The sequence below is a fragment of the Sparus aurata genome, chromosome 24 (genome assembly GCF_900880675.1).
Source record: "Sparus aurata chromosome 24, fSpaAur1.1, whole genome shotgun sequence".
Lineage (NCBI taxonomy): Eukaryota > Metazoa > Chordata > Actinopteri > Spariformes > Sparidae > Sparus > Sparus aurata.
The window spans coordinates 10,612,544-10,622,628 of NC_044210.1; the positions used below are offsets into that span (position 1 = coordinate 10,612,544).

Below are 10,085 nucleotides of genomic sequence, written 5' to 3' on the forward strand. Positions count from 1 at the left end.
AACATTGTCACTTTGAGCGTGTTAGCATGTAGCTCCTATCATGGTCGTGGACTTTCACTGGTCACTGGAGTCAGAAAATAAGTTGCATCAAACACTTTTTTTTTTATAGATTTCAAAAAAAGTTTTGTTCTCAGAAAAAATACATTGATTTGACAAAATGCAATCGCATGGGTTTTAAGAAACCTGTGTTTATTGACAGCACCACGCTAGCATCTTACTGAGCAGCCATTACCACAGGGCAAATGAAATCTGAGGTTGAATATGGAGTACAATTAAACATTTTCTGACTGAATGAGCAGTCCTGGCTCTTAGATTTTACCCTGGAGAAGATGAGAACATCGTATATATATATATACAAAACAGTGACATTATATTACAATACATACAACACTGTGCTTGGAAATAAATACAAAAGTTGGAATAGTTCCCTTGTTTGTGGACTCCGGTACATTACAAAAGCTGACTACACAAAAATCACATGAAGATGATGTTACACAGTGCAAAATAAATCATCTTGGAAACAATTTTACAACAGCTAGAGCACCAATTACCAACCAATAAAAAATCCAGGGATTTTAATTACATGGGTAACCTCTAAAAAAAAAAAGGGATATTCTTTAAGAAGTTTGAGCCAAAAATAGTGTTTGAATTATCCCTGCCAACACTGTCCACCGAGAGCTTAACCGTCTAAGCCCTGTTTCTGTGTTCGTCCACCTTCGGCACCATTTCACTCAGGTCATCTATCCATTCATTTAAACCACCACGTGCCGAGCAGTGCACGGGACTGCGTTGACAAAATGACCCAAAAAAACGTAATGGCACAGGCACTCTGAGAAACGACGCACAGAACCAAGCAGCATTCGTACACGAGAGAGGGGAAAAAGCAGCGGAGAAGGGTTTCGCTTTAGATCTTGGTTTGTACCTCCTCCTCGTCCGAGCTGGATCCTCTAGAGCTCCTTCTGTCCTCTTTGTGGTTCTCAACCGCGTCCTTCTTGGTCATCTCCAAACTCTTCTTTCTGTCCTTCTCGTCAGGCTCCAGCTCTTCGGGCTTCCTCTCGGCAAACTGGGCCTCTATCTTGGCCGGGTCCATGTAGGTGTAGAAATAGGCCATGACGGCGAAGATGATGCACACCAGCACCAGCAGAGAGGCGAAGAGGATGTACTCGGCCCACTGGTGGACGGAAAAAAAAAAGACTTGTTTTCATCTTAGAGGTTACGTGTGGCACCTTTACATTTAAGTTTAGCTCTCAAAAATACACAGAGGAAACCGAATTCATTGAGTTTCACATATTAACCTGGACATTTTATCACACTGAAAGAACCTCGAGGACAATAGGTGTCAAGTAATGGTCAAATAATATCCACCCACCTGATCATCGAGCGTTGCAGCCTCAGAGATAATGAGCACGATGATGTTTCCTACAGCGACGGTTAGCAGCCAGCCAGCCTGCAGCACAGACTTCATGTTGCTGGGTGCCTTGAGGGCAAAAGCAGATACACAAAGAGCTTCCATTACTATGTGTTTTCCAGTTGTTTCCAAGCTGGTTTCGCGAGGAAAGCACCCTCTTACCTGTGAGTAGGAGAACTCCAGGCCGGTGACGGAGAACACCACCTCTCCTGCAGTCATGAGGAAATACTGAGGAATCTGCCAGGCCATGTGGACGGTGTTGGGGCTCATGTCCATCACTGGCTGGATGCTGTTCTGGCACTGCGGGACAGAGACGGATACCAAGATGTGTTACGTCAATCAAAAACAGCTACATTCGAGCTATGTTGTGACTCATAAATATGTTTATCAGTTACATCTGCTCCAAAAGTGAAATTCGGCTTGATGATCATGGTGTAAGAGCTGCCGAAGCCAAATTGCTGCTCGAAGAAACACTCTTGTCCTGGTCCGGCACCTTTGATCGAGAATTTTGCACTGGTGTAACAAGAAAAAACACCGGTCAGAACGAGGACATTTCTCACAGCACTACTGAATGTGACGTGTTCACAAACATCTGTCTTACTTTCCCTGTGGAACATCACCATAAGCTGACATGTTGTTCTTGACGGTGACTCCAAACAGCACCTCACCCGACGTTATGTTCAAATCAGCGTTAAAACCATTCAGAAATCTGGGGGAGAAGAATTAAGCACGCGAAAGTCAGTCTTAAAGTGAGTTTACGCAACATTTGAAACAGGATTGATCTGAGTTCACTAAAGAACCTGAGTTAAACATCTTGTTAATTTGCCTAGGATGACAGGCTAACAAAACCACACATATACCATAATAATAAATAATAAACTTTCTGAGACTCCTGATGAGAAAAATCATCAGGATGAGAATTCAGCTCAGAAATATGTGCAGAAACAACAGTCTTAAAGCAGCAATATGTAGGAATTGGCCACCTGGGGGCAGCATATCACCAGAGTTACTGTTATCGGCTGTTAAATGTAGCTGCTATTAGCGAGCTAGCTGAGTTAGCCGTGCAGCCAGCACTGTGGACTGAAAGCAGGGAGGGGTTTTATGAAACGGGACATGCTGGGGCTAGCTGGTTAGCATGCTTACTTCCGTATAGATATCTTTTCAACAATACATAGATGTCTTTGACATAAATTAAAATAGTTACTTCTTCATATTCTGGTGATATTGAGTAAAAGTTCTTATATGTTGCACAGTTCAAAAAATTACAGTGGCCTAAATGTAATGGTTATTTTAAAGTTTTACTTAAAAAATGAGCCTCAAAACAATTTTAAACTTGCCTGATAGCATTGGCACCTTGCTCCGGCTTTGAAACGATGTCCTCGAACTGAAGACAAAAAGATACGTTAGAACCTCCACATCTTGATATGTTAAGGAAACATGCAGTTGAAACATTTTTTCACAATCTGGCTTTCGTACTCACTTTTATATACCTGGGTAGAGCCCCATCCTCAACAACAACCAGGGTACTCCGATTGCCTTTATCTAAACTGGCACTGTAATTGGCGTTAGGCCCCAGCTGCAGCTGGAAGGTGTCAGTAAAGGTCAGGTAGTCGGGGCTGCCCTGTAACAGAAAGATAAGTCAATATCAACACGTCCTCCACCCCTTGGTGTACAGTGACTGAGTAACTTTGAATCGATAGTGTCTGTGTACGTATATCTTATGTTGACTGAAGTACCATGTAAGGTTCCAGGGGAACATCGTTGATTCCAGCTTTGATGTCCAGCTTTCTGTCAACCATGTTGATGAACTTCGCTTGGGATTCGCTGCTTGATGGGAACGTAGGCAGTGTTCCCTACAAGAGAAATGGCATTGCGAACATATGTGTGTGTAAGTCGTGCCTCATAAGATCTTGTGTACATCGCAGTTGCTCGCTGTATGTTTTTATGTGTCACACTTACGTCAATTTGTATCTGGACCAGGGCAGCGGCGATGAAGGCGAGAGCAGCGAGGAACATGCCCACAGTCATCCTCTTTAACGGACTGCAGAAGACACGTGTTCATACATCATTTCAGTTTATCCTCATATCTCTACGCCCTACTCAGACACATGGAACAATAGTCTCTGGAAGCCAAAATGGTAACACTTTATTTTAGCTTCCTATTTAGCATTTAGAATTATACTGTATATAAACAATCAACAATGGTTTATACGGTACTACGTTTCAGCTCTACTACACTAAAAGTTTTAGCAGAATGTGATCAGGGTTTGTCATGTCAAAGGCCTCCATTTATTGTCTTGCAGAGATATCTACTAAGTTAGCATGCTCACCGCTAGCTGCACTGCTAACTGAGCTAACTAGCTTACTGCAGTGAAAGCAGTTCATGTTACGTCTGGTTTTATGCTGCCCCCTATTCATTTTTTACATATTTTTTGTCATTCTTAATTGTTTGACTCTTGGAAATCAATAAATACACTCCTGAAAAAAGATTTATAGCTGAGTTTGTGCTGAAAAAAAAAGAAACACCATGCATCCATCACAGGCATAAGACATAAAAAATAGACTCACCTGAAGTTTAGTTTGCACTTGGCGATCAGTGGGTAGATCACACTGTCCATGATTGGCACCAAAACGAGGATCAGGATTGGGTTGACAGTCTGGTGGGGAAGAAGGCGAGTTGCTCTTTAAAGCCATGTCAACAGCGTCGAGGAACACCACAACAAAGTGCGTAAGATAATCAGCACAAATGTCTTACCTGCATCTGATCGGGCTGGATCGTCATAAATCCCTGTTGAAGAAGAGAAACAGAATCTCATTTATAAAACAGTCTTCTCTAAACGGACGTTTTTAGCAAAAAATGCTTCAAGTAAATCACTTACAAAGTTGCCGTTTAGGGTCGTAGCCTGGAGGGTCCATCTTGAGCCCTGGGGAGGAGACACATCTATTTTTAAGTCCGTCTTTTAAATCTGCCACTATCTTTTTTCTTCTAAAAAAAATCACAAACTATAAAGTGTGTAGGAGAGAGGATAGGTGGTTACCTGCTGGTCAAAGAGAGCCCAGAACATCGGCAGGGGGATGTAGAGGAACAGCACCTTCAGCACCATCTTTACCTGCGCAATCAGGAGTTTCTGGAGCCAAACACAGACAGGGATTATGATTTTTTTTTTTTTACATCACTTGATTGTGCCGTTTGTATTTGCATGTGCATTTGTATCGCACTCACATCATATTTCTCGTCAGCCCAGTCCATCCAGTGCTCTCTCTTTGGATGCTGAGAGCTACGGTGTCTGGAGCGGTTCTTGATGGCGAACTACGGACAGCAGCGAGACAACATTTCCACGTGAGTCCTCCCTCTAACTGGAATGTGTTTTGTGAAGAATAAATTAGCTGTGTTCCACTTACCCCGATGCAACGGCAGACCTTCACGATAATGTTGCCTTGAGGGGCAGTCTTATTGTACATACCGCTTCCAACGATGAACACAACTGCAGAGATGATCAGAAAATATAAAGGGTCGTTGAGACATTTATTAAAAGGGCATTTAGGTGATTTAGTACTTCCATTAAAGGACAATTTCAGAAACAAAAATAAAGAGAGGAAAGAGTTCTTACTCAGAGCGACCACCATGAGAGCAGCGGGGACACCAAAGGCCAGAGGGTAGCACTGCATCTTTTTGTGAATACCACACTCCTGAGCTGGAAACCACAGAACACACACAAGTTTTTTTTTGTTGTTTTTTTTACTTCCACATGTGATATCTCTCACATAGTTTGAGCTTTGTGATCAACTTCTGCATACCTCTCAGGATGGGGGTGATGATGGTGGACAGCAGGCTGCCAGCATTGATGGACAGGTAGAAGATGGAGAAGAAGGTGCTTCTCTGCTTCTCCTGTTGGACGCAGAAAGTAAAAAAACTAACGCCGTAAATCATCAATTGCGATGGATGCACTTTCCCGAACTCTTGCATAACATCTCATTTCACTTGAGTCATTAATAACACGGGCAATCTTTGTCCCTGGCCTTGAGCGGACAGATGTACCTGTGATTATTAGTTAATCAACAACAGGCTGGAACGAAGCAGAGATACAAGAAGTGCTGACACGAGGAATAACTGGGTGAATCATCTTTTTTTAACTGCTGTGTGCGTGTCCTGCATGCGGTGTGTGCGTGCGGTCAATGTCCATGTGTATGTTTACATGTAGCTGCGTCACGAGCACGTGAACCTGTAATTAACACAGTGGGACACGGTGCGAGGGTCGCACGGGGAGTGTATTTTTGAGATATCCGATGAGGTGAATGCTTCTGGGCGTGCTCGAGCGACATCTAACCTGATGGTCTTCAAACTGGTCTCCACCGAAGGCGGCCACGCAGGGCTTGATGCCTCCCGTTCCCAGGGCAATGAGCAGCAGCCCCACCATGGACAGAGCTCTGTGGGCACAACGCAGCACAGACACTCTGTCAGCATATCTGCGTGTGTTCACCTGTTGCGTTTCAGTCACACGAACCCGAGCGTGCGTTCAACTCACATGTGTAAAGTCATGTCATCGGGGGTGCCATCCTTGTTGTGATCTGTTATGTCATGGATGGCACTTATTGCCATGATGATCTGTCCCAGCGTGTAAACCAGGGACAGGTAAACGATCGTCCTGTGCAGAGGGAGGAGGAGGAGGAGGAGGAGGACGGAGAGAAGAGTTAAACGGGTGTGCGTGAGGTTCAGATAGAGATAAGATAGACAAGGGTCAAAAATCCAAGGATGAAAGTTAGCAGCTGATTCTGTGATATACTTTGACCCTAACCCTGCAGGCAAACATATATCTACTATTAAAAAATATAGACAGCAGATTACAGTTTATGGATTTTGTGGGGGTTTTTTTTGTTTTTTTCTGGCAGGATTTGAAACTCACTTGAACTTGCCGAGCCATGAATCGGCCACGATGGCGCCCAGGATGGGTGTCAGGTAGCACAGAGCCACAAAGGTGTGGTAGATAGTGGTGGCGAAGTCATCGTCCCACTGCAGGAAGTACTTGAAGTACAGAACCAGCACGGCTGCAGACGGGGAAGGGATGACGGAGGACATGGGAGAAAGTATAATAGTCCATTACAAATGAAGGTGCTGCATTAAATGTCCTACACATGTACAGGTGCAGAGGTATTATACAGAAAGAGAGAAGGAGAGAGACTTTTTTTTGGTACTGTTGGTGAGTTTGGTCTGCAACAATGCATCATATTTTATCACTAATGCAAAAGTGACAGAGCACATTTACTCATGTGAGTAACTTTACATTTTACCCTACTAAATACCTTTACTCCAACGTCTCACATGGTTTAATTCCCCCAAATGTGAGGCCCAAAGAGGCTCAAGTTATCCAAAATGTCAAATAAAAAAGCAAAGATTTGAAAAAAGTTCAGAAAATTAATGTACATTCTCTTCTTCCACCTCTTGAATCAAGTCACGACCCCTCAGATTTATCTTGTGACCCCAACCAGAAGGATGGGAACCACTACAGCGTGACAGCATGACTTTTACTCATAAAGGAGTATTTTTACAATGTTGTATTGGTAATTTTCCACACACTGATCATATATTTTGGGTGTAAAACTCTTGATCTGCAAAAGTAACCGCTAAACAAATGTAGTAAAGAAGTACAAAGTTGCATTAAATGGAAATACTCAAGCACAGGCATTTCCAGATTGTACGCAAGTACAGTTTCTACCACTGAGTGAAGGTGAGGAAATTAAACAACTTCTTTAAATATGAATAAAGTGATCTAATGACACAAATCAAACTGTGTTTACTGCATCAAACTGAGAGCAAACCAGCTCACCTCGCATGCCATAGTAGGAGAAACGCTCGCAGAACTCATTGACCACAATGAAGAAGATACTGATTGGGTATCCGAGGATGGTCGCCTGTTAGAAGAGAGGAAAAGATATTAAATAACAGCATCACAGTGAGAAGGGGAAGGCGTTTGTCTGCACTTATTGGGTGTTCAAAATCCTCTACTGGATTGCTGGAACTGGATTTATAATGTCACGATTCTGATTATTATCTTTCTAAACATTAAATATATGCATCTTTATAAGTTCAATAACAGAAGGACTTACACTTTTCCCCTTGTGCTTCTTCTCGCCTTTGTCTGCAGAAATGAGCAGGAGAAGTCAGACATTACGTTCACTTTGTATTTTCCTCTTAAAGGGAAATATGAAAAAGATAAATATGCAGATAAACATCGGAAGCTCCGAGAATATTCCTCTGAGGCCCCCCAAGCTCCAGACTGGGACTCACCTGCCATGGTTGCTGTGTGTGTCGACTTCGGGTCCCTTCTCCGCAAGAATCCTTGAGCGACAAAAAATAAAACCACAAAGAGACTAGTGACAGCTGTCTAGATCCAAGGCATGAAGACCGAGGACCCGGCCACCTTCTTATGTAACTTCCCATCAACGCCCCCTGCAACTCCCACTGATGCTGCAAACATCATGTCCAGCACCTCCCAACGTGCAAGTCACCATAATTCCCCCCTCCCAAACACATTCTCCTCATCGTAAGTGTGTGTGTGTGTGTGTGTGTGTGTGTTTGTGTGTGTCAGTAATTACTTTATGACTCAGGTGCAATGAGAGGGTCTTGCCTTCCAGATAAAGAGGACTGATCAGGTCCGCTGATAAAGGTAATAACATTCTTATTGCTTTCCAAAATGTCCTGACAGTTCAAATATTAGCATTTACCGTCTGGATGCATTATATACACGTATGGCAAAATAATATGTGTATAAGCAAAGTGCATACTGAACAGTACGCACCTTTGAGACCTTTAAACCCTCTTTCATTTTCAGGTACAAACTAATAGGCTGGTTTGTTTATTAGTCGAGGAAGTGTTTAGCCTTACACGTGTACATGTGGTTTTACAAGGCAGGTTGAGTAAAAGGAATCCGTGAATCTGAAACTTTGCCATACTTTGTGATAGGGACTACAGGTGAAAGCAAGTAAATGCGTTTCCTGTTGAAAATGCAGTGTGAATGCTGAATTACTCATTGATGTAAATGCAGAAATTGCCTCACACTGCCTTATCAAAAGCCAGGATTAGAAACTAATGATCTCGCGTATATGGTGTTATGCCATTTTTATTTAGGCTAAAATTGTTTTTAATGAGCATTAGTCTGAATATTATTTTTACCCAGGTGGTAAGAAGAGTCTGTGAGAAGTCTTTAAATACATCTAGAACAGCAAATACTTTTTTTATCAAACCACCATCAGAGTTTTTTCAAAAAATAGCCCTGGACTGTTGCGGTACATTATTACACAAGAGACACAAACTAGGGGCCCATATTCATAGCAGCGGCGACTAAAACACAAACATATAAAGAGATCAAGCTTACAGCAGTCCAAATTTTGCGTATTTCATAACAAACGCATGACATGAAACACCAGAACAACTCACGGCAGACACATGATGTTTAGCAGCCCAGATCTGTGAAACAATGACACGGTTGGGGGTGTTTGTCGGGGTGTTAGGGGGAGGAAGGGGGGCTCTGCCGGCGATCGGAGGTGGGATTAGCTGGTCATTTAAATGACACAGAGCTCAGTGGGGATTTCATGTGAGTCAGCATCCTGATTTCACTCCCGTCACTCTTCAATGTATGCACTGCTCTGTTCACCTACATGCTTAGTTTTAATCACACACACACACATGCGCACGAACACGCACAATAGAGTTATTTTTAACAGATAATGTAATGACCCACGTAGATAACTGTATCTAAATATGACACATTATCAGCCATTAACTATAAACACATGGTACACCCAGAATTTGCTCTTTAAACTGCATATTGTGAAGCTTTACTGCTGATGTGTGGTGCACTGTAAATGAGATATAGCTAGCAAAAGGTTATCAGACAAATTGAAAATATAACTGAATACATTGATAAATTATACTGTTTTAAGTAATTAACTGGTTTATTAGCTATTTGCAGTCCATAGTAGATGGATGAATATTGCTTTGCACTAGCATGCTAAAGCTAGGTGGCCCTAGCTAATTTAAAAGGTTTTTGCCCAGTTTTGTCTGTCGAGCCCTCAAAATGTGAAGTAGACAGGAATATGGGTTTGAGAAAATAGGGAATAAATTAAGGAAAAATTACAAAGTTGACTGAAAAATAATATGAGTTTGTTGAAGAGTAGCCAATTAATGGTAAATGCTATAAGTGGGTATAAGTGGAAAGAAGTCATAAAGTCTGGGCAGAGAACTTCTCTAACTTGCTGTTAGCTAGTTAGCTCAGTTAGCTGTGCTGCTAGCGAGCTCAGAGTTGCATTATGAGAAATGACAGGCTGGGGCTAGCTGGTTAGCATGCTAACTTCAGTAGTTATCTCTGCAACACAATATATGGACATCTTTGACAAAATGACAGAACTCTTATTTCTTCACATTCTGTTTTTAATGTCAGTTCATTTTCACACTAAAATTCTTACATATTGCACCATGAATGCCTCTCTTTCAACTCTTTTTTAACTATTAGTCATATTTATCAATGTATTCAGTTATATTTTTGACTTTTCTGATAACCTTTTGCTCCTCGTTGTCAGTTTCAGGTCTCCAGACTAATGAACACTGGTGCTGTTGCAAACATCTGCTCGTCTCAAACTTGTTCTTCATCAACGCATCGTATTAACACAGTGTCATGGT

General features: G+C 42.2%; 1 protein-coding gene across 1 annotated transcript; it reads right to left on the minus strand.

Moving 5' to 3' along the window:
* Positions 1-78: 78 nt before the first annotated feature.
* slc15a1b (solute carrier family 15 member 1b) lies at positions 79-7,811 on the minus strand. The gene is made up of 23 exons (XM_030410196.1): positions 7,695-7,811; positions 7,514-7,545; positions 7,234-7,318; positions 6,313-6,454; positions 5,935-6,054; positions 5,737-5,836; positions 5,207-5,297; positions 5,020-5,103; positions 4,811-4,893; positions 4,632-4,718; positions 4,447-4,536; positions 4,288-4,332; positions 4,164-4,196; positions 3,977-4,065; positions 3,368-3,449; positions 3,145-3,261; positions 2,889-3,029; positions 2,746-2,792; positions 2,010-2,117; positions 1,804-1,921; positions 1,571-1,708; positions 1,370-1,477; positions 79-1,171 (listed from the first exon to the last, which is right to left on the minus strand). Exons 1-23 carry the CDS (start codon positions 7,699-7,701, stop codon positions 905-907), a joined length of 2,214 nt encoding a protein of 737 aa, XP_030266056.1. The 5' UTR covers positions 7,702-7,811; the 3' UTR covers positions 79-904.
* Between the last annotated feature and the right edge of the window lie 2,274 nt (positions 7,812-10,085).